We start from the raw sequence: 24,878 nt of genomic DNA, 5'->3' as shown, positions 1-24,878 counted from the left end.
AATGAAGAGATGGTACTTGAGTTGGTGTGATCATTTATATTGATTTTAGTAAACACACAGGTCATGTAGCTTTCTCCTTTATGTAGACTGCGTATATCTAATCCCTGGACAAAATCATCTTTCCACTGTGTCTTTCCCAACATTCCAAATCACCTTGCTCCCTCTATCAGCGGTTTTCTTTCATAGATGATCCTACTTTGTTAAGTGTAGGACGTCTACGGTCTAGTCCCAATGCATTAGACTAACAGCAGAATCGTATAAAATTGTTACGGTAAATGTAGAGTTGTTGTATGAATAAATATTTAATACAGGGTAAAAGTCTGCAAAATTTGGAGGAATAACTACGTCATACACCTTTTAGTATACAGTCCAAATAAATATCCTACAGTTATTGGTAATTATTTTTACAAAATGTAATGTAAAACATGATTAGCTCATCAAAATCAATTTAATATCTATTATACATGTATTATTTTTAGGCACAATTAAAAAACATAATATCTTGTAGAACATATGAACCTTTCAAGGTGAAAAAACAGATTTTATTTCTTCATATAATTTGGAGAACATTGTACATTCCCCATGGAACAACTTCTCTCACTTCAAAAGTAGCAGATCTCTATTTCTTCAGTTTACACAAATGCACATTGAAACAACATTTTCATTTTTCTTAGTCTCCTTTTAGTTTTACTCAAAGAACCACAGGCTATAATAAAACAATAATTACTTACTAAGCCAAAAGGCAAGACAATTATGTATCTTACCTGCATTGTAGAAAGCAGACCGAGGAGACCCATACCATCCACAGGACTAGTGAAAGCATTCTCTGCTTACAGCTCTATGTATAAAATAAAATACAAATGGATTAAGAAATGTTTAGAGGCATATAACTCAGTGAAGAGTCTGTGAACCTAGGCTGAGAAACATGGTGTTGCTCCTCTACCCAGACAAATCCTTATTGAGCCCTCTGAGCCTCCGGCTCAGGTGTAACATCCAAGATGATGCTGGTCTATAATTCAAGGTCTGGGGAAGTTTTGCCATGTGATTTTTTGTGTTGAAGACCCACAAGCTTTATGTCTTTTTCAAAGCCAAATGCATGCTCCAGGAATTACAGCAGGAATATTTAAAGAGACAGCAGCATTTGAGACCTCTTTAAAAAATAATTTGTCAGTGCATCTTTAAAGTTCCAAATATTTTGAGACTTTATCTTATGATGGCTTTAGACTTTAATGAGCACAGTTTGGATCCAAAGTCAAGGCATTTTCTATTAAATACCTTTTTTCACCTAAAAATAAAAACACAATCATAACAGAGAACATGGACATACATTCCCCAAATATATATACACTGAACAAAAATATAAACGCAACATGTAGTGTTGGTCCCATGTTTCATGAGCTGAAAAAATAAATGTTCCATACGCACAAAAAGCATATTTCTTTCAAATGTTGTGCACAAATTTGTTTACATTCCTGTTAGTGAGCATTTCTCCTTTGCCAAGATAATCCATCGACCTTGATAGGTGTGGCATATCAAGAAGCTGATTAAACACCATGCTCATTACATAGGTGCACCTTGTGCTGGGGACAATAAATTACCACTTTAAATTGTGCAGTTTTGCCACACAACACAAAGCCACAGATCTCAAGTTAAGGGAGCGTGCAATTGGCATGCTGACTGCAGGAATGTCCACCAGAGCTGTTGCTAGAGAATTGAATGTTAATTTCTCTACTATAAGCCCTCTCCAACGTCATTTTAGAGGATTTGGCAATACGTACAAACGGCCTCACAAACACAGACCACATGGGGGGTATTTCTGAGGAGTATTTCTGTCTGTAATAAAGCCCTTTTATGGGGGAAAACTCCTGATTGGCTGTGCCTGGCTCCCTAGTGGGTGGGCCTATGCCCTCCAAGGTCCACCAATGGCTGCATCCCTGCCCAGTCATGTGAAATCCATAGATTAGGGCCTAATGAATTTATTTCAATTGACTGATTTCCTTACATGAACTGTAACTCAGTAAAATCATTGCATTTATATTTTTGTTAAGTATATTTCTAGATACAAAGTCTACCTCCATTATTAAAATAATTAATTTCAAGAATGTATTAAATAAACATTAATTGGTAAAAGGATTTTGAATTATTCAAGGATGAAGAAGGGCACTCAAGGCAGTTAAGCAGACAAATTAAAGAATAAAGGGCACAACATTGTTATCAAAAGGAAAGTACTTTCAAGGTGTACAATACAAAAGGGAAAGACATTTTGTATATTTCTTTATGAGAAGTTCTCGACTAGTTAATTAAACTATCCCTCGAAGGGATACGTTGTCTGTTCACAGGTTAATTACTTGTCTCTTTCAACAGCTAGATAAATTATCACACCTTTGGAGGAACTCGGTAGTAACAGTCAGACAAAGCGGCAATACATTACTTTTAATAATTACGCCTATGGCAGACTATCTTAGCAAAAGCGATGCTAGCTGTACCTCACACGTGTTAAGACATTTCCTTCACATCTGTAAAAACTTTCCCGCCTTCCCACAGGGAGGCGTTTAAGAGCCAAATAGTGTCAGCAGATTGGGAGGAAAAAAAATCTTTAAAATCATGCAAGTTTTCTGCATGTAAAAGCATGTCCAGCTCCATAGTGGTTAAGTAGGCCAGCTTTAATTTTAAATGTGGCAGCCTTCTGTAGAGTATAAAGTTATACTGCAGACCTACTTTCCCAGTGAGTGTTTCTGTATGCTGTAGCCCACACAGGTCAGGCACCCTTGGAGCAGGACTGCCTGTTCCCATCCACTCTGAGGAGAGCCATGGCACTAACCTGAGAACTCCCAGGACAGGAACAGTCTACGTGGGAGCAGTGCAGGCAGGTGAGCAGTGATGGTTGGGAATGGATCTTTTGTTCAACAACAGTCTCAACATGGTAAACCATAGCAAAAGCCACTGCATAAGAGACTCCATATTTGAGCTTGTGTGATTTAATTACCAACATTTAAAACAATGTCAAACCATGTTATAATACAAGTTCTCTTGGAAATGTATCAAGGGACTTTAGTGCTTACAGTCCATATCAGAACCAGTTCTCCTAACCGAGTGATAACATCTTAGGAAATAAAAATGCAAATGGTAGGATCATTTCAATTTAAAAACATGTTTATTGCAGCCTTTAACAATAGGAGCTGCTCTGATGACACTGAAAAACAACCTCTATGTACCAGTATGTTGTTAGGCTTGTACACTGTCACCTGTATTCCCGGGATAGACAATTTCACCTTGATCACAAAACGCAACAGAATAGATCTGGGGATATGGGGGCGGCATTCATTCTATATAGAATGATTAGACTGATCGACATGGGGAATATTTCTACTCACTATCTTGAATAGAAAATAAGAAAAAAAACATGCATGTGATAGAAATTACAAACATGACAATATTCCAGCGACATTAAAATGTACAGAGTAGATTTGTGTCCAGAGATTCTCCCTTTTCAAGTGCATCATCATAGTGGGGTCTGCCAAAGCCTGGCGATGACTGTGAAAGTTCAAAGCCTTTATGAGTAGTGACAGCACACGTCTCTCCCAGCATAGGCTCAGCCTCCCCAGAGGAGACTCAGTCCTCGTGAATGTTGAAGAGCTTAGCCACTTCATTCAGATCGGCATGTTCCTCTCCATCTTTGATGATCTGCAAAGACAAGAATGCAAAGCAGTCTATATTTAACTGTTTTCAACATCACTTAAGTGACATGGAGCGGGTTAAAGAACAGAGAAAATATGTATCCTCTGACATTTGTGAAAGTTCTCACCTTCCTTGCAACGGGCATTCTGTTGAACACGTTCCACAGGATAATGCCCACCACCACTTTGTCTCGCAGATAGAAGATCACTCCTTTCCCGTAGTTGTCCTTCCGCTCGGGTACTGGAGGAGGTTCAGGGGTGGAGGAGGCTACAGGGCTACTGGCCGTCCCCTCAGTCTCACTCTCCGAACGGATTCCAGTTCCTATCAGGATAGGAAAGACGCTCAGTCTATGTCTTTGAAACAATTGTTTGGGAGGGGGGTTTAAACGTTAAATTGATTTGTAAAATAGAGGTCCTTCTGTAGAATCAAATAGTTGTCGTCACATGCTTTGTAAACAACAGGTGTAGACTAACAGTGAAATGCTTACTTACAGGCCCTTCCCAACATTGCAGAGATGAAAAAATAAAAAATGGTACCGCGAGGAATAATTACACAATGAGCAACGATAACTTGGCTATATACACAGGGTACTAGTACCGAGTCAATGTGCAAGGTAATAGAGGTAGATATGTACATATAGGTAGGTGTAAAGTGACTAGGCAACAGGATAGATAATAAACAGTAGCAACAACGTATGTTATGAGTCAAAAGAGTTCATGCAAAAAGGGTCAATGCAGATAGTCCGGGTAGCTATTTAACTAACTATTTAGCAGTCTTATGGCTTGGGGGTAGAAGCTATTCAGGGTCCTGTTTGTTCCAGACTTGGTGCATCGGTACCACTTGCAGTGTAGTAGCAGAGAAAACAGTCTATAACTTGGGTGGCTGGAATCTGACAATTATGTTGACTGTAAATCAGTATAATATAATACCTGACTTCTCTGTGGCAGCTTTGGGGGTGTCCTTAGCAGTGGCTTTGGCAAATACTCCAACCGTTGGAAGGCTACTGTCTACTATCCCAATGGCCTCATAGCCTACATCAGGCCCCAGGTCACTCCTGTGGGACATATTAGGACATGCGATACAAGGTTAGAGGAGAGCGAGTCACTGACGACTACTGACAAGGAAACTGAATGATATGACTCGTACCAGAACATGGACTGATGCCAGTAGGGCTTATTGGCTCCCGTCATGTTCTCTCCGGCCAGCCGGCCACTCACGACTGCATGGTCATGGTGCTCCACTCGCCTGCGGCCCAGTCTGATGTCATAGAAGCACGCTGCATCACCTGCCTGTAAACAGACGACACAAAGGATCACAACAGTGGCCTACATAGTCATGACACATCGGTAATAAATGACAACACTTTTTAGTTTATAGTTTCCTTGTGCGAGTGAGAGTAAAGGATGCATATCTTATGAGATGTTCTCAATCTTTCAATGGGGGAGCTCTTCTTTACTGAGAATTGACCTTTCAGAAGAAAATGAAGTAGGAGCCAAAGACAACCACTTGAATTTGCACTTACCACCCATATATTGGACCTAGCCTGCAGTTCTGCGTTGACCCGAAAGCCCCCAAAGTCAGAGTCTACCTCCAGACCTGCTGACTTGGCCAGCTCTACGCTGGGCTCCAGCCCAACAGCTGCAACAATATGGTCCGTCTTCACCAGACGACCATCCTTCAGTTTGATCTCCACTTTACCATCTTTGAAGCTCACAGCTTTTACTAACGCTTCTGTGATGACCATCACTCCCTCTGTAAAAGGTGAGAGATGAATTTCAGTATAAATAACTTATTTAAAAAATGTATCAACCAGGCGAGGTTGGCAATGGCTACCTCAGTCATTTCCACAGGGGAGAAGAAACTGCCATATACAGTCCATTAGTGAAACATACAAGTAATAGAGATTAAGAGGTTTCCCCTCCTTACCGCTCTTGACTTTGGCTGTTGTCCAGTTGCTTAGATACTCCGGCAGCACCTTTCCCATGTTGCCCTTCTCAGGGAACATCTGGATTACCTCCAGGTCAGAATCAGCAGCTGGGAGAAGGATGGACAGAGACACATTACAAAAAGGGGCATTTCACTCTGGTGAATGTTGGTTCAGTAACAGTGTCAAATCAATTGGAAAAATACATGTTTGAACATTTGGGCCATAGACACATCCTAAGTGTTTTAATCAAATCAACTATATGCACTGAGCTTGTCTGATAATTATTTCTTCAAACAGTTTGCTTAAAGTAATAATTAAGACACACAAATGAATAGAGGGAGTTCGACCGCAATTGATTTGAATGTGCCTGGCTGTAGCGACCACCACAGCTGGCTGCTGCAGCGACCACCACAAAACATCAACTGTGTGCCTTGTACTGTTTTTACCGAAATCTCTCATTTGTCTTTGAGAAACATTCCCTATCGAATGCATGTGACCAATAGGGCCTGACCTATAGAATATTATTAGCACATCAGTTAATTGATTATAAACAAACTCTGAACACCGTAACAACAAAATGGATGCAGAGTACGTGACAAATAAACTCGCAACGGGGGAATGTTTACTGGTTCCGCAGGAGGTAAAGGGGAAGTCTGATGTGTGGAATAAATTTGACTGGTTGTGGAAAATACTGGAAATCAAGAAACAGAAAGGTATGGAGCAAGAGCTGCGTGGATATTATGTGCGCCAAACAAGTGCTGTTAGATTACAATATAATTTGCCTGACCGTTTGGAACCACAAACACAAAAATTGTAAGTGTAATTGAGTGTTGTAATTTTTGTTTTGCCCTTTTGTAAAGCCTTTATTACAGAAAAGACTAAAAACAGTCACATTCATCTGTGAATGCAATTCCCGAAATGGAACGGTTTAAGGCCTATTTATTGTTCATGCTAATTATTCAATGGTTGCTTTGTTATTTTATTTTAAAACAAAATGCTTGATTGCATTTCATATCATGATTGACTCCTATGCTGTGTGATGACATGAACAAATTAATGATTGATTCAGTAGCCTATATAAGTATTGAAATATAGGCCTAAGTTAGTTAAGCTATTAAGACTAAGCAGGATGCGCTCTAAGGCCTATAGCTCAATGATGGAATACAAGGCTAGTAAACCTAGTAATAACATTACTTATTGATCATCATAATAGTAATAATAACAATAAGGAGATCAAGGAAAGAGGGTTATTATAATAAACATAATTTGACCATTTGGAACAGCGTAAACACTAAATAACAATAATACCATGGTCTAACGAAAAAAAGTATAAAGCCTTTATTAAAGCACAGCAAAGATTACAAACAGCCACATTTGTGACATTTTTGCATGAGGCTTGGTGCTCACGGAATCAGTAGGCTATTAAACAAGCACCCAAACAGGATCTGTCATATTTCTGTAGATACAGTGCATTTGGAAAGTATTCAGACCCCTTTACTTTTGACATTTTGTTACAGCCTTATTCTAAAATGGATTAAATCGTTTTTTTCCTTCATCAATCTACACACAATCCCTCATAATGACAAAGCAAACAGGTTTACAAACACTTGCACATTTATTTTAAAAAAATACAAAAACTGAAATATCACATTTCCTTAAGTATTCAGACCCTTCAGTCAGTACTTTGTTGAAGCACCTTTGGCCATGATTACAGCCAAGTCTTTTTTTTTTTTGTACCTTTATTTAACCAGGCAAGTCAGTTAAGAACAAATTCTTATTTACAATGACGGCCTAGGAACAGTGGGTTAACTGCCTTGTTCAGGAGCAGAACGACAGATTTTTACCTTGTCAGCTCAGGGATTCGATCTAGCAACCTTTCGGTTAGTGGAACAGCGCTCTAACCACTAGGCTACCTGCCGCCCCATATAATACCAAAAGCTTGGCACACCTGTATTTGGGGAGGTTCTCCAATTCTTCTCTGCAGATCCTCTCAAGCTCTATCAGGTTGGATGGGGAGCTTTGCTGCACAGCTATTTTCAGGTCTCTCCAGAGATATTCGATCGGGTTCAAGTCCGGGCTCTTAGCTGGGCCACTCAAGGACATTCAGACTTGTCCCAAAGCCACTCCTGTGTTGTCTTGGCTGTGTGCTTAGGGTCATTGTCCTCGTGGAAGGTGAACCTTTGCCCCAGTCTGAGGTCCTGAGCGCTCTTGAGTAGGTTTTCATCAAGGACCTCTGTACTCCGTTCATCTTTCCCTCGATCCTGACTAGTCTCCCAGTCCCTGCAAAACATCCCCACAGCACCATGCTTGACCGTAGGGATGGTGCCAGCTTTCCTCCAGACATAACGCTTGGCATTCAGGCCAAAGGGTTCAATCTTGGTTTCATCAGACCTTTTACTGAGGAGTGGCTTCCGTCTGGCCACTACCATAAAGACATAACTGGTTGAGTGCTGCAGAGATGGTTGTCCTTCTGGAAGGTTCTCCAATCTCCACAGAGGCACTTCTTAGTCACCTCTCTGACCAAGGCTCTTCTCCCTCGATTGCTCAGTTTGGCCAGCTATAGGAAGAGTCTTGGTGGTTCCAAACTTCTTCCATTTAAGAATGGAGGAGGCCACTGTGTTCTTGGGACCTTCAACGCTGCAGACATTTTTTGTTACTTCCCCAGATCTGTGCCTCGACACAATCCTGTCTCCGCGCTCTACGGACAATTCCTTCGACCTCATGACTTGGTTTTTGTTCTGACATGCATGGTCAACTGAGGGACAGGTGTGTGCCTGTCCAAATCATGTCCAATCAATTGAATTTATTGCAGGTGGACTCCAATCAAGTTGTAGAAACATTTCAAGGATGATCAATGGAAACAGGATGCACCTGAGCTCAATTTCGAGTCTTATAGCAAGGGGTCTGAATACGATACAAAAAAATAATTTTGTTTTATACATTTGCAACATTTCTAAAAACCTGTTTTTGCTTTGTCATTATGAGGTAATGTGATGAGATTATTTATTTATTTTTTTAAATCAATTTTAGAATAAGGCTGTAAAGTAACAATTTGGAAAAAGGGGTAGGAATACTTTCCAAATGCACTGTATATACAGATGATTTATAAAACAAGGCACATTTAACAGTTAGGCAAATGATTATAAAACTAAATTGGGTTTTCCTCTCTCCTCAGTTTTCTTAAGACAATTAAGGCAAGGGCTGTTTTCTCATCTCCCAACTCTGCTGCTGCATTGTTCTCAACACCAATATGCTGGTTAACTTTGCTATTATGCACATAGCAACATGGTCTAGGAAATGGCGCCAATTCAACAGCGCACTGATGTGTTTCAGAATTGTGGACAGCGACCACTATCCAACGCAGGAGAAAGCGCATTTGTTATAAAATAATATTTTATTTGTGTTGCACCAACATTCTCACATAATATAACCACCATATACAATTTTAGTTTCACATGTATTAGACTGATGGACTGTGCCATCTCCACGGTCTCCCCAATGGATAAGTCCACTGTGACAGGTGCGACTCTATGAAATCTTGGTCGACCAATAGCCTATCAACCAAACAATCGACCAGTGGACAAAATGTTGTCAGCCCTACTTAACTTACATCTCCTACCCAGGGCACAGGCCAGCTCACTCCCCAAGAAACCTCCTCCAATGATGGTGATGGATTTGGTGTCTCTGGAAACCTTATCCAAAGCTTTGAAATCTTCAACCTAGGGATGATAGCAAAACATCATTTTCATGAGGTGGATTTGAAAAGTAACTACAAGTATTTCCTGTCAAAAAACATACTTGCTGGCACTTATCTTAAACCTTAATTTATTTTGAATGATCGACATCACTATAGTTTTATGCAAAACAGGAAATACATGACATAACTCATGGCTCCATTGTAACAAACCTAACGCAATGGTAAATCTAAGTGCAGGGGGTAGCGCTATAGGTTCAGCGGTGTCAGAAATATTTTTACTAATTTCACCATCACAGTTATCGGTGCACTTGCTGGCATTGGCGCGAAAGGGCTAGGTTTTGATGAATAGACAATTAGTGGGTGTGGCGATACGTGGTTGCTTTAAGTTCTGTATTGCCTTGGAATCAACTCCAATTCCAATGTTAGCTCGTTATAGGTTTGCTAAATGGCTTACAGAAACAAAAATAAATAGGTTAACTTGAACCCATTTGCAGTCCACATTGTTCTAAGTAATTGCCTGGCTTCAATAGCATTCACAATGATACAGGGGCTAGGCCTACTGTAAATGAATTATTGATAAAGGCCTAAAAAGAGAAGGAATAATTTGAATCAAATTCTAAACAAAACAACCAGTTTTAAATAGGCTGTCACACTTACAGGCACCATCATTTCTCCCTGTTGGCATATAATATTAAAATGACAGACTATGGAGAGTTTAACACTTATCCAAACTTTTCACAGTAGCTGGACAAAGATCCAATATAAATAGCAAAGGATAATGTCGTTATACTGCTCCCAAATAGGCCTGTTTTTTTTTTATGAACATAAATCGTAAATTATCTTACAGGTCAGATCTCCAGAAGTTGCATTGCAAGTGCGCTATGGACATGGTCAACATAAAACCAGGAAGGTAAATTATTCTAACAAGTTTGGTTGTAATAAAAGTAAATGTAAAAGCAATATGTTGTTTTTTAAACAATAAATGTAAAGATATCATAAAAATCGACAGGTTAAAAATACACGCATTGCTGTCGAACCAGCCTTCGTTATAGTAGGCCTAAGGGAGGGCTTGGGTTTTTAACGTATGAAACGGGAAACAAGCTATTTTTACAGGTTACAGATAACTTAAAAATTTGAGGTTCACCGGTATTCACCAAGGTTCTCATCTCTTGTTTCATGATAGGCATGGACATGTAGCCTGCAGCATGGAGGGGGTTTTACGCACGTCCAAAACGGGACCTACATGACTAAAATAATGTGGGCCTGCCTACAATGCATAGATAAAAAGGGAATGTCAGCTCAGTTTTACTCCTCTCAAACTTGATATTTTAAGAAAGCGTTGATGATGAATATATATTTCCAAGCTGTCTCAGAAGCCAAACCCTTTATCAACAGTCCTGACTACTTCATGATTGAATTGGGCAGACAAAAAAAGCCATTGAGAAGGCAATGCTTGGTTAAAAAAATTAAATAAACGAAAATGGGAAGAAACATTCATTTTTTAAATACAAAGTATACAGAGGCACCAAAAGCACATTAGGCTACTCTTGTTCCATGTTCATATGGGCAGTGTGCTTCTTGGCTGGATAGGCTGCGTTTGAGGTCAAAAGTCATGCCATAACCAACTGCGTTATCAATAAAACCAGCATTTGGTTGGTCTTAAATATCCCCATCAGTACTGCCAGAAATTAGCACTTAAGGACACCGCACATATTTTCACCCCGCCCAACTGAGCGCAATTGAGCTAATAGAAGACAGGTAAATTGCCAAACCTGGCGTTAGGGCTGGAAAATGCCAGCATGACTGTTTGCAATTCGGTCATGGAAAAACTAACGTGCGTTTGACACTAGCGCCGCCTTAACTCCAGCCCGAAAATAGAGCCCCCAGGCTTGTGATGCATTAACACCAGATCGCATCAATCAAGCACAAAGGCTCTCCTTACAGATAGAACATGTCGAAGTTATGACTTGGAAGTCCCTGAAGATGATTAAAATAATAGCCCCTACCTAACATTGTAAAGGACCTAGCTTCAGCATGTTTTGTTGTCATGTCAATGGTACCAAACACCAAATTAATGAATCATCGTCTTGTGGCTTCTGCCCACACCTTTTAAAATTTTTATTCTTTAGGCAATGTGTTTACCTTTCTAAACAGTGTAGTCCGCTTTGTCACCTCTTCTCCAGCTCGCTCAATCACTTGCAGATTCCTTGGGACTCCACCTTAAGAAAAAAGCTCAGATTAATTACTGCTCAGTCCTAGCCTGTTGTGAATGTCACACCCAAGTCAGCAGCTTAAACAGGATGCGCTCAATAAACTGGATTTTCACCATGGTTTACCTGTGGCAATCAAGCACTTATCATAGGAGATCTCTGTGTTGTCACTCAGTGTCACTTTGTTGCCCCTCACGTCCATGTGCACCACCTGAAGAAGATTGGGGAAGTTTTGATAAAAATGTGATATTAGGACATGCTCATCACTCACAGATTATTCTTCATGGAGGTTGGGTGCTGGATTCTCATTAGTAAAATACATTGAGTGACTCTAAGGATACGGTTTAATAATTGATTCACCAATAAATCATTCACGAATAATTTAATTATTAAAGATTATCCTTGGAGTGCTGTCCATTGCAATCTCCAAGAAGGTTTGATAAATCCTTTTACTAAATCGGAATAAGTTTGGAAAAGATAGTATAACTAATGAAATGTAAGCAAATTCTTCAATTATATAGAATATAGCTCAAGACCAGAATACTATGCTATAAAAACAAAAAAGCACCAACCTTTTTCCCAGTGAGCACAGCCACTCCTCCATTCTCCACTTTCTCCAAATCCTGAGGACTGACGTAGAATGAGGGAGGCTGGAAGTAGATACTGAAAACCAGAAATAAACATGCATTAATACAAGAATATTGCACATGTTGATTGTGTTCTGTTAACATGTGAGAACACACACACACCTCCTCTCCTTGCCATTCCACTGTTTGAAGCGCAGGGTGTCAACCACACTGGGGTCATCAGAGAACCACAGCTCCTTGGAGAGAGGAGGCCTCATGTATGGAAGGTCTGGTTCATCAGTGATAATCAATACCTGTGGACAGATAACAAAAGAAAAATAGATTTTTGTTAAGGAGCTAAAATAGATTAGTTATGGTCTAAAGAAATCAACATGAGGTAGGACTGCATTATTCTGCAAAACTCAAACTATAATGAGCCTACTATCATAACACAGCTTGCTAAGTTCTTGGTCACTCCATAGATCAACAACAGAGAGGCCCACTAACCCTGGCTCCTGGGTCCCTGGCCCTGATGGAGCGTGCTGCAGCGAAGGAGGCCGTGCCTCCGCCAATCAAGAGGTAGGGGGCGTGTGAGGGAAACTCTACAGGGGTAGGTGCAGGGACCTCAGCAGGTGCAACAGTTGCAGGTTCCGCAGCTGGGACAGCAAATAGGTAAAAATCACTGCCTGATCTGATACTGTGGACTCAGAGGTAGACCCCAAGCATGCTCCATCCTGCTGTACAATGGAAAACCTCAAGTCTAAAAACACCAGAACCATGTGTAGGAGATTATCGTTTAGCCGTACAATGACCATTGCACAAGTAACCTTAAAAAGGAAAGGAGATTCAAATGGAGTTAAGGGAAAACAAAAAAAGTTAAATTGTTATCCATCCATGTGAGAGCTTTATCACTTAGCATAAACAGGACCCAAACATATACAACAAGTAACCTTAACTGGGAAGGAGAAAATGAAATAAACGTAACCGTAAACAGAATATGAATAAAGAAATAAAAAAAGGAGAGATGTGTTGGAAGTAACCATATCGTGTTTACAGGAAAAACCATAGTGCTGTGTTGTCTGTCTGCCCCCTCCCACTCCACCAGAGGTTGGACTCAGGTCTTACCACTCTCTGTCGTAGTTTGCGGCTCCGCTGTTTCTGCAGGAAGGCTTTCTGCTACTGGTGTTGGTTCTGTTAGTATAACCGAAGCGTTAGGCAATTGGGGAAAAAATCTGAAAAATCTATTTTGATCATTGAAAAATATGGGATCATTTTCCCATGCACTGGTCTGAGTGCTTACCACTCTCCACAACTGGAGCAGGAGGCTCTTCTGTAACCTCTACGGGGGACGGTTCCACTGAAGGTTCTGTTTAGCACAATGGCATTTTTTAAATGTAACTGCTTATTCATTATGCTAGTAGTGACTTCACAAAAAAAAAGACTTCATCTTCATTGGCCAAAGCGCTTACCAAATCAGAGCTGGTGCACTTGGCTGCGCCACTGCTTCTTCTGAGACAGATCTAGCTACAAGTGCTGCTTCTGTTAAGCATGGGTCCTAAATTATTATTATTAACTCTCTCTATTTCCACTAAAATAAAAATGAACAATTATTTATTCCATGAAGTCAGATCTTACCACTCTCAACTACTGGACCAGCATCAGGCGTCCCTACTGATTCTTCAGGAGCTGGTTCTACCACCGGTTCAGGTGCTGTTGGGGGTAATCCATAGTCCATGATTATAGGGTGAACTCCACATCAAAAACCTATGGGAGTGGAGGGCCTGCTTTCTTCATCCATGCAACCATGCCTTACCAATCTCAGGCTCTGGTGTGGTGGGTGGATCCTCTTGTTCCACTGCAGCAACTTCAGGGGACACTTCTGTGTATTTGACCAACATTCTTTAAAAAAGTTATGGGGGTCTATGATACTAACAGGCCAAGCATTGATTTGACTAAAATGGGGAGTTTTCTTCTAGCAACTTTAAGCCATCCCCTCACCTTCGACAATAGGGGTTACTTCCGGAGTTTCCGCAGGAGCATCTTCCGTAACATGTGCAATCTCTGTTAGTAGGCATGACCGTAAAGGTTAAGGGGAGTGGTACATAAATGGAACGCTTGAAAATGTGCTGCACTGGTTTTAGCTCTTCTCCATTTGATATGACGTAGGCAGCTTAACGGACTTCATAGAGGAGTTAACTGTAAAGGTGGGATCTGCCTCCCTCAATTAACACAACCAGAACATTAAGGCAAAACATAACGCAATAAAACACACACAAATTTCATTTTCAACAATATGTAATAAAACAGAACATTCCCATAACATCTAGTAGTTATAACGGGAAAAGAAGCAGAGATTGGAAAGGCTGTGGTGTTAGTCAAGATTTTAAACTATTAAAATCAAACTTATTAAAAGTTTAATTGATACAGAAAATGTGAGACAGGAGGAGAACCATTCACAATCATGGACCTGTGTGCTAGGTATTGTGTCAACCAACAGACATCCCATAGATAGCCAACAAACTCCAATGACTATGCCCCCACGAACCTGTCCCATCCAATTACCCCATCATAGCTATACGTTTGAAATAGTACACATTACATTCAAGGACATGGTATGGTGGGGCATGTGAGTGGAGTTCCAGAACACATGTGCTGTCACAAAACAAGATCGGATGAGTACACATTGCACCCAGACAGTTGATCCAAGTTTGAGAAGACAAAAACAATTGCAGAATAGGAACAAAGTAGACAACAGGGAAATGTGCTGAAGGGAGGTGAGCAACTTGAAGAGGGCGTTAAACCAGAAATAGTCACATGCCACAGATAGAAGAGGAGGTTTGACCAGAAACCGGCCCCATGCAACACCCAGTACAGGCAACTAGATAAGCTAGTTCTCAGTCTCTAAACTTAAGCATCTCTATACACATAATGGGGTGTGAATGAGTTTGGAAGTTCCAGACGTGACGGAGGAATATACATATAAATAGCTATATATATATTCTATAGAACTTGTAGATAGTTCCGTTGTTTCACAGGGGGCGGGTTCCTCTGGAGGTGGGGAGCTCTCCTACACAGCTGAAAGCGACGCCTCACTCTCAGCCGCTATAGGCTCAGAGCTCTCCTCGCTCTCAGCCGCTATAGGCTCAGAGCTCTCCTCGCTCTCAGCCGCTATAGGCTCAGAGACCGAACCCTGCACAGAGGTCTCTTCATGGTGAGAGATCACATGCAAACTCAACACATATTAGTAGCTAAGGGCCATATGATTGACCAAACTTAAAGGATCAAGCTCAGCAAAGCTAAAGGCAGCCTGGTAAGTGCAAGATGATAGACAATGACTAGGTTGTACAAATGGAAAGCAGAAGCATGGTAGGTTGGTAGACAAAACTATAGTTTTCATGTGTTAGCTTTACTTTGAACACACAATTTACAAACTATTAATAACAGCCAAATTAGTGTTGCAAACAGAAGTGACATTGGTGTGATGCCAGGGATAACTGCTTTATAGAGTATTCATGTTTTCAGTGAAATCTTGCTATGCCCACCAAACTTTAAAATCTGAAAAGTCACAAATAAAAACCGAACCATGTAAATAAAAAAAATATTCAACATAAGCATCCATGCCCCCTAGTGGTGCTTTTCCAGAGTTTGACAATAAACATCTAAATATGAAATATACAGTACATTCGGAAAGTATTCAGTCCCCTTGACTTTTACACATTTTGTTACGTTACAGTCTTAATCTAAAATTGATTAAATACATTTTTTTCTCATCAATCTACACACAATACCCATAAAGACAAAGTGATAACAGGTTTTTAGAAATGTTTGCTAATGTATTCAAAATAAGAAACAGAAATTCCTTATTTACAAAAGTATTCAGACCCTTTGCTATGAGACTCTAAATTGAGCTCAGGTGCATCCTGTTGCCATTGATCCTCAAATCAAATGTTATTTGTCACATGCGCCAAATACAACAGGTGAAATGCTTACTTACAAGCCCTTAACCAACAGTGAAGTTCAAGAAATAGTTAAGAAAATATTGAATAAATAAAATAAAAAGTAACAGTAGAACTACGTAACAATAACGAGGCTATATACAGGGAGCCCGGTACCGAGTAAATGTGCAGGGGCACAGGTTAGTCGAGGTAATTTGTAAATGTAGGTGGGGGTAAAGTGACTATGCATAGATGGTAAACAGCGAGTAACAGCAGTGTAAAAACAAAGAGGGGAGTGGGAGTCAATGTATGTAAATAGTCCGGGTGGCCATTTGATTAGCTGTTCAGCAGACTTATAGCTTGAGGGTAGAAGCTGTTAAGGGGCCTTTTGGACCTAGACTTGGCACTCCGGTACCGCTTGCCGTGCGGTAGCAGAGAGAACAGTCTATGACTTGGGTGACTGGAGTCTGACAATTTTTGGGGCCTTCCTCTGACACCACCTGGTATATAGGTCCTGGATGGCAGGAAGCTTGACCCCAGTGTTGTACTGGGCCGTTCGCACTACCCTCTGTAGCGCCTTACGGTCAGATACCGAGCAGTTGCCATACCAGGTGGTGATGCAACCGGTCAGGATGCTCTCGATGGTGCAGCTGTAGAACTATCTGAGGATCTGGGGACCCATGCAAAATCTTTTCAGTCTCCTGAGGGGAAAAGGTGTTGTCGTGCCCTCTTCACAACTGTCTTGGTGTGTTTGGAACATGATAGTTTGTTGGTGATGTGGACACCAAGGAACTTGAAACTCTCGACCCGCTCCACTACAGCCCCATCGATGTAAATGTGGGCCTGTTTGGCACTCCTTTTCCTGTAGTCCACGATCATCTCCTTTGTCTTGCTCACATTGAGGGAGAGGTTGTTGGCCTGGCACCACACTGATAGGTCTTTGACCTCCTCCCTATAGGCTATCTCATCGTTGACGGTGATCAGGCTTGCCACTGTTGTGTCATCCTTAAGATGTTTCTACAACTTGGAGTCCACCTGTGGTGTGGTAAATTCAATTGATTGAACATGATTTGGAAAAAAGGCACACACCTGTCTATATACGGTCCCACAGTTGACAGTGCATCTCAGAGCGAAAACCAAGCCATGAGGTTCAAGGAAATGACAGTAGACAGAGACAGGATTGTGTCGAGGCACAGATCTGGGGACAGTACCAAAACATTTCTGCAGCATTGAAGATCCCCAAGAACAAAGTGTCCTCCAGCATTCTTAAATGGAAGAAGTTTGGAACCACCAAGACTCTTCCTAGAGCTGGCCGCCCGGCCAAACCGAGCAATCAGGGGAGAAGGACCTTGGTCAGGGAGGTGACCAAGAACCTGATGGTCACTGACAGAGCTCCAGAGTTCCTCAGTTGAAAACCTTCCAGAAGGATGACAATCTCTGCAGCACTCCACCAATCAGGCCTTTAGGGTAGAGTGGCCAGACGGAAGACACTCCTCAGTAAAAGGCACATGACAGCCCACTTCGGAGTTTGCCAAAATGTACCTAAAGGACACTCAGACCATGAGAAACAAGATTCTCTGGTCTGATGCAACCAAGATTTAACCCTTTGGCCTGAATGCCAAGCGTCACATCTGGAGGAAACCTGGCACCATCCCTACGGTGAATCATGATGTGGGGATGTTTTTCAGCGGCTGGGACTGGGAGAATATTCAGGATCGAGGGAAAGATGAACGGAGCAAAGTACAGAGAGATCCTTGATGAAAACCTGCTTCAGAGCGCTAAGGACCTCAGACTGGTGCAAAGGTTCACCTTCAAACAGGACAACGACACTTAGTACACAGCCAAGACAACTCAGGAGTGGCTTTGGGACAAGTCTCTGAATGTCCTTGAGTGGCCCAGCCAGAGCCCGAACGCGATCGAACATGTCTAGAGAGACCTGAAAATAGCTGTGCAGCAACGCTCCCCATCCAACCTGACAGAGCTTGAGAGGATCTGCAGAGAAGAATGGGAGAAACTCCCCAAATACAGGTGTACCAAGCTTGTAGCTTTATACCAAAGACTTGAGGCTGTAATCGCTGCCAAAAGGTACTGAATTAAGGGTCTGAATACTTATGTAAATTCAGTAAAAAATAAAATATATATATATATATACAGTGGGGAGAACAAGTATTTGATACACTGCTGATTTTGCAGGTTTTCCTACTTACAAAGCATGTAGAGGTCTGTAATTTTTATCATAGGTACACTTCAACTGTGAGAGACGGAATCTAAAACAAAAATCCAGAAAATCACATTGTATGATTTTTAAATAATTAATTTGCATTTTATTGCATGACATAAGTATTTGATCACCTACCAACCAGTAAGAATTCCGGCTCTCACAGACCTGTTAGTTTTTCTTTAAGAAGCCCTCCTGTTCTCCACTCATTACCTGTATTAACTGCACCTGTTTGAACTCGTTACCTGTATGGAAGTCACCTGTCCACACACTCAATCAAACAGATTCCAACCTCTCCACAATGGCCAAGACCAGAGAGCTGTGTAAGGACATCAGGGATAAAATTGTAGACCTGCACAAGGCTGGGATGGGCTACAGGACAATAGGCAAGCAGCTTGGTGAGAAGGAAACAACTGTTGGCGCAATTATTAGAAAATGGAAGAAGTTCAAGATGACGGTCAATCACCCTCGGTCTGGGGCTCCATAGCAAGAAATATTCACTCGCGGGAGCGATCAATGATCATGAGGAGGTGAGGATCAGCCCAGAACTACACGGCAGGACCTGTCAATGACCTGAAGAGAGCTGGGACCACAGTCTCAAAGAAAACCATTAGTAACACACTACGCCGTCATGGATTAAAATCCTGCAGCGCACGCAAGGTCCCCCTGCTTAGCCAGTGCATGTCCAGGCCTGTCTGAAGTTTGCCAATGACCATCTGGATGATCCAGAGAGGAATGGAGAAGGTCATGTGGTCTGATGAGACAAAATAGAGCTTTTTGGTCTACTCCACTCGCCGTGTTTGGGAGAAAAGAAGTATGAGTACAACCAAGAACACCATCCCAACCGTGAAGCATGGAGTGGAAACATCATTCTTTGGGATGCTTTTCGCAAAGGGGACAGGACGACTGCACCGTATTGAGGGGAGGATGGATGGGGCCATGTATCGCGAGATCTTGGCCAACAACCTCCTTCCCTCAGTAAGAGCATTGAAGATGGGTCGTGGCTGGGTCTTCCAGCATGACAACGACACGAAGCACACAGCATGGCAACTAAGGAGTGGCTCCGTAAGAAGCATCTCAAGGTCCTGGAGGGCCTAGCCAGTCTCCAAGACCTGAACCCAATAGAAATCTTTGGAGGGAGCTGAAAGTCCGTATTGCCAGCGACAGCCCCGAAACCTGAAGGATCTGGAGAAGATCTGTAGGGAGTGGGCCAAAATCCTCTGCTGCAGTGTGTGCAACCTAGTCAAGAACTACAGGAAACTATGATCTCTGTAATTGCAAACAAAGGTTTCTGTAACCAAATATTAAGTACTGCTTTTCTGATGTATCAAATACTTATGTCATGCAATAAAATGCAAATTAATTATTTAAAAATCATACAATGTGATTTTCTGGATTTTTGTTTTAGATTCCGTCTCTCACAGTTGAAGTGTACCTATGATAAAAATTACAGACCTCTACATGCTTTGTAAGTAGGAAAACCTGCAAAATCGGCAGTGTATCAAATACTTGTTCTCCCCACTGTATATACACACACATTTGCAAACATTTCTAAAATGCCGTTTTTGCTTTGTCATTATGGGGTATTATGTGTAGCTTGTGGGGGGGGGAACTATTTAATCCATTTTAGAATAAGGCTGTATTGTATGGTATCAAAATGTGGAAAAAGTGAAGGGGTCTGAATACTTTCCGAATGCACTGTATAACTAGGCTTACATGTTTTTCCTCTTAAGAAAAGTCATCAAATAATCCTTTATTCCAGGTTTTGAACACTGGTTTATAAAATTTCTCAAAAATAGACTCAATGCCTAGCTAGAACGCACCGGGTCAAATTGAAGAACAATTTTGTTTTAATCTGAACTGCGCAACATAATTTAGCCTTTTATGATTCTCACCTGACCACTAATGTAAAACCATCATGCACATTGTTACATAAAACAGAGAGACTACATGTTAATGTATGACATAAGGGTTGGGGACAGGATTGTTATCGGCATGCAACTAAAATTCTCACCTTGTGGAGTTTCAGCAGCTTGTTCGCCTGAAAGACAAGATGTACACCACAAGGGTAATTTTGTTTAAATGTAAAGACCAAAAAATGCAGATGTGACTTCAGACTGCCAATGTGTGTTATGAATCGAACCTTCTCACCTGGGGTCTCTATGATTGGTTGTTCTGGCACTACCTTATTTGGTCTGGAAGCAATTTCATTAATTCGTTCCTGATATCGCTCTTTGTCTCCTTTGATGGTGCGGTAAGCCTGTGAAAATACAAAACATTACATCTTTAAACCTCTTTTCAAGGATTGTTCTGCCATTGAAATCCTTGGGCAGGCCGCCTTCGCGTTTTTTTCCCAAACAGTGTAAAAATACATTTGCTTTCAGGATGGAAAAACACACAGTATTTTTTCTTTAAATATAATCATTGAGAACTAACAAATCACCAAAATAAAAGCTAGACAGTCAGGGAGAAGTGAAAATTCCAAAAACCATACATTTAGCAGTATTGATTTTGTTATTATGTTTGGGCAAAATAACAGCATTAGCCATAGCAAAATGCATAGAATTGCAGGGAAACTAGCAAATTAAAAAAAATTCTCTACGTCGCCAAAATGGGGGCCTCTAAAATGTTATCTAAAATTCAGCCGTGCTGACAGGCCCGACTACCTTGGCCCCTTTTTGACGCCCCAACTCACTTGAATCTTAAATAACTACATTTGCCAGGTTTAAAACCAGAAGGTCCAACACAGTATTTAAAGGCCTCTGTTAAAAGACATGTAATGAATGGGTGAATGAGGCAAGAGGGCAATGACAACAACTGTTCAATTCCATTGAATAAAGTCCATACATAATCATTAATAGGGTGACCCACACAGTTCTGGCCAAACCCCAGAAGACATCAAATGCTGACCAGACTTGAAATAGCACCTTACCAGTTTGAAGCCCTGATGACATTTTGACTGAACTAAAACGGTCATCAGCTACAAAGGTCAATGACCTATGGTGTCCAATATATTTGCCCTACCTGTTTTTTATTTTTTAAAGCTAGCCTATAGCACTAAGCAGGTGCACGTGACAGTACACTTTCACAACAAAGCATGATTCACAGTATTACAATCAAAATCCTTTGCATTCACATTGTGATTAGACAAAAGTATAATGCACTGAAACTAGTGTGCATAACTGAAAGAAATGGGCAGGACACTTATTACTTACATAAAATCCTCCCCCTACACAGGTTGCTCCCACTAGGAGGTAGTACAAGTTGTTGTCCCCTCCACTCCCTGGAGTTCCTGAGGACATGTGGGCCTGTGGAACCAGTGGCAGTCTTCTCTCATTGTTCAACACTGAAATGAATCAAGGTGTGTGTTAAGTAAGCTGGGCTGGAGCAAAAGCCTGAACATATAGTAGCTGTCCAGTACTAGAGTTGAGGACTCCTGCTGTAGTGTTTTCCATTAGCCTAACTCAAATAGTACATTACTTTTCGTTGGATTAATGGTTATAAAGTAAACAGAAATAGCCTGCATGTGACAAGTGATGACACTAGTCAATTATTCTGGTGATTTCATAAAGGTCGTTTAACATATCAGTTGAATCTGTTCTTTGTCTCACCATCTCAATAAGAACTTATCTGCAAAGAAAACCTGACTGGCTGATAATGATGCATGGCTCAATCATACTAATACTTCCTAAAATACATATACACCTGATGGATGATACAGTTTGACATTATAAACAGTCTGAAATAAACGTTGTGTATATGCACCCGAGGCCGTGTTACAAGCCCCCCAAGTTATAGAATTTCTGCAAACATTCGAATATCGCCCAAAATGTGAGATAAACAAATTACTGAAGTTTCAAGTTCACATCTAGCTCAGCTGGCTTACTGAACTTATTTCCTACAGAAAATATGTCACGATGGTCCAATGAAGTTGAGATGACGGTGCCCACCACGGTGGACATGCTTTCTAGCAACGACCTTGGCAGAATACATGGCCATGGGGAGGTTGCGCCACAACAGTTATAAAACAGGGCCACGTCGGTTTAAATGTGAGAATATTTAATCCTAGTTAGCAGACATACCTGTGTGTTTTATTACCCACCAAGCGAAGTGAGCCAGCTGACTACTGCTAACTAATCTAACGTTAGTAACTAGCTAGCTAACGTTAGCTGTCTGTCTAGTTAGCTAGCTACCTATGACACTTAACTAACGTTAGCTAGCTAACTAGCCGAATCTGTAGTTAGTGAATTTTACTGCACATTAACGTTACTGACTAGCTACCCTAGCAAAGTTATCAGACTGAAGTAGTTCATGTTTGACTTGGGGTGTAGTGTAGTGAAACCGGCTAACAACTGCACAGTTTCAAAGTTTCACTGGCTATCCAGGGCTCACCAAGCTGCTAACGTTACTTACCTACTCCCCTTGCATTTTGCCGGCACAAAGTTGAAGAGGATCTGGCGAGTGGGGCTAACTTCTTCCACAGGTTTTTACACGTCCACATTTCGAGTTCACGATAGAGAAACGGCTAGCTACAAGCTAGATCTGTACAACAATGTCGTTAGCACGCTTTTGCCAGAGACTTCTAGCTCAAATGGCTAGTACCTCTGAAGTATAATTAGAACGGCTAGTACTAGCTACAAGGCCAGACAGATTTTTTTTTTAGGTCATCTGCTTCAAAAGCGTTTTTTTGTCATCACGCAATGCCCGCCCATCTCACCATTTCATTGGTGGTTGACTTTATGTGTGCATGTTCTTTCGATGCATATTGGCTCACACGCATGTGTTCGAGCATATCAACAGTTTCTCTGGTTTCAATTTTACGCAGATGCAGTCGTGCTTGTTCAGGAGAGTTGGTGTGCGCAAGACTGAGAAAGTAGGCTTGCTCTAATAAATAGATTGTACAAAATAATGATTACAGAAAATATGGTTTAAAACACACGCTCAAGTTGTTTTTCTGTCTAATTTCCTGTTTCACAAATATTTTGCATCTTCAAAGTGGTAGGCATGTTGTGTAAATCAAATGATACAAACCCCCCCAAAATCCATTTTAATTCCAGGTTGGAAGGCAACAAAATAAGAAATGCCAAGGGGGTGAACACTTTCACAAGTCACTGTACTTCAAAATGATGTCCATCACCGATTGGTAATGGTCAAAACCTATTCCCTGCACTTGGAATGGACACTCCCGGAATATGGTCATGGAGCCAACAGAATACGGTAGCTTTTTGCTCCATCTTCAACAATGAAAAGTAGACTATTGGTTTTGGGCTAAATGTGATTATTTGTGTTTACAATTATACATCTGATATTTTCCTGAATACTGACATTTTCATTCAGCAACATCTTAGAGATGGGCTCCCGAGTGGCGCAGCGGTCTAAGGCACCGCATCTCAGTGCAAGAGGCGTCACTACAGTCCCTGGTTTGAATACAGGCTGTTTCACATCCGGCCGTGATTGGGAGTCCCATAGGGCGGCGCACAATTGGCCCTGCGTCGTCCGGGTTTGTCTGTCATTGTAAAATAAGAATTTGTTCTTGCCTAGTTCAAGGTTACACATCCTAGTATTATCCACTGGTGCTTTTGAAGTGACACTTGACAGTGAGCTAGTGTTGTCCTTTAAGTGGCTTACTGCGGAGCTTCCCAAACTTTTTCACTCATGAAATAGATGTGGCACAGTCCTATGGCCACAAGCACTGTCCCCTCTTGTTGGCCGATGTTTAATGCATGACTCAAACATTACAGCAAAATCAACAGGCTAAAAACATTAGCTGACGTGGGTTAGTTGATCTGTACATTTCTGACAAGTTCTGCAATGACAAGAGAAACTGCTGATGCATTACCTCATTTCAAAATTGACCACCTTGTATTGCATCGATGGTTAGAAACACTTAACTAAAGTTCCCTCAAATATACAGAATATTAGTGTTCTATTAATTTCTCTACAGATAGACCAATGTGGTCCAAGCTTGAATTAGGATACATCCCTACTTTCTGAGATCTTGGATGGTTGCTTGTAGTTAACGTGCAGGCTAAGTCTACACGTCAAGCTAACGAGAGACTGTCTCATGGCTAAATTAAGGTCTGCACTAAACAGCATGCTGTGGGTTCAAGCCTGATGTCCTGCCACATATTCCTGCTGCCTTTAAAAACATGGAATACATCGTAGCTTGCTTTCCCCCCCATTTAACGGCAACTATAAAATAAAGATATTACTGACAGACCCGAAGAATGTCAAATCAATAGGGAATTACCCTTTTGTTTTGATCTGTAAATAAATGTCAAGCGCAGTTTGTCAATGTGGTGAGTTGTAGACTGGCAAAAAGTTGAACTGCTAGACAAACACTTGAGTTAAATGGCAAAGAGAGTAACACCCTATTTTACAGTACACCAACTTGTACATTAGACCATAGGAACAATGGTATGCTTCACTCAAATACCTTTATACTATATCATATAATTTTCTCTGATATGTATAGCAGTGCTTTAGTAAAAATCTAAATGCTTTAAAAGACCAAATCATACTTGTAACTACATTATTCTCTTATGCATGTCTTCTATACCGTCGCTAAACCAGCCTTTTGAAGGAAAGGATTACATTCTAACACAGTTAACATGAACATTAAAACATGACAAAGTACCAAAAAAACC

General features: G+C 41.1%; 1 protein-coding gene across 5 annotated transcripts; it reads right to left on the bottom strand.

Moving 5' to 3' along the window:
- Nucleotides 1–3,135: 3,135 nt before the first annotated feature.
- Nucleotides 3,136–22,902, bottom strand: aifm1 (apoptosis inducing factor mitochondrion associated 1). 5 transcript variants are annotated; one of them, XM_024010949.2, is made up of 21 exons: nt 22,645–22,902; nt 21,447–21,577; nt 20,383–20,491; nt 20,246–20,272; nt 14,077–14,139; nt 13,892–13,957; nt 13,714–13,788; nt 13,379–13,444; nt 13,204–13,269; nt 12,586–12,734; nt 12,262–12,392; nt 12,085–12,175; nt 11,639–11,723; nt 11,445–11,521; nt 9,216–9,324; nt 5,605–5,712; nt 5,201–5,430; nt 4,825–4,967; nt 4,608–4,732; nt 3,806–3,999; nt 3,136–3,684 (listed from the first exon to the last, which is right to left on the bottom strand). In XM_024010949.2, the coding sequence occupies exons 1-21, from the start codon at nt 22,730–22,732 to the stop codon at nt 3,613–3,615; spliced, it is 2,205 nt and encodes a 734-aa protein (XP_023866717.1). In that variant the 5' UTR covers nt 22,733–22,902; the 3' UTR covers nt 3,136–3,612. The 5 variants fall into 5 exon arrangements, with proteins under 5 accessions (XP_023866717.1, XP_023866718.1, XP_023866719.1 ...); XM_024010950.2 differs by lacking the exon at nt 14,077–14,139; XM_024010951.2 differs by lacking the exons at nt 13,892–13,957; nt 14,077–14,139.
- Nucleotides 22,903–24,878: the final 1,976 nt, after the last annotated feature.

This window comes from Salvelinus sp. IW2-2015, linkage group LG20, assembly GCF_002910315.2.
Source record: "Salvelinus sp. IW2-2015 linkage group LG20, ASM291031v2, whole genome shotgun sequence".
Classification (NCBI taxonomy): domain Eukaryota; kingdom Metazoa; phylum Chordata; class Actinopteri; order Salmoniformes; family Salmonidae; genus Salvelinus; species Salvelinus sp. IW2-2015.
This window is presented reverse-complemented; position numbering and strand designations above follow the sequence as displayed.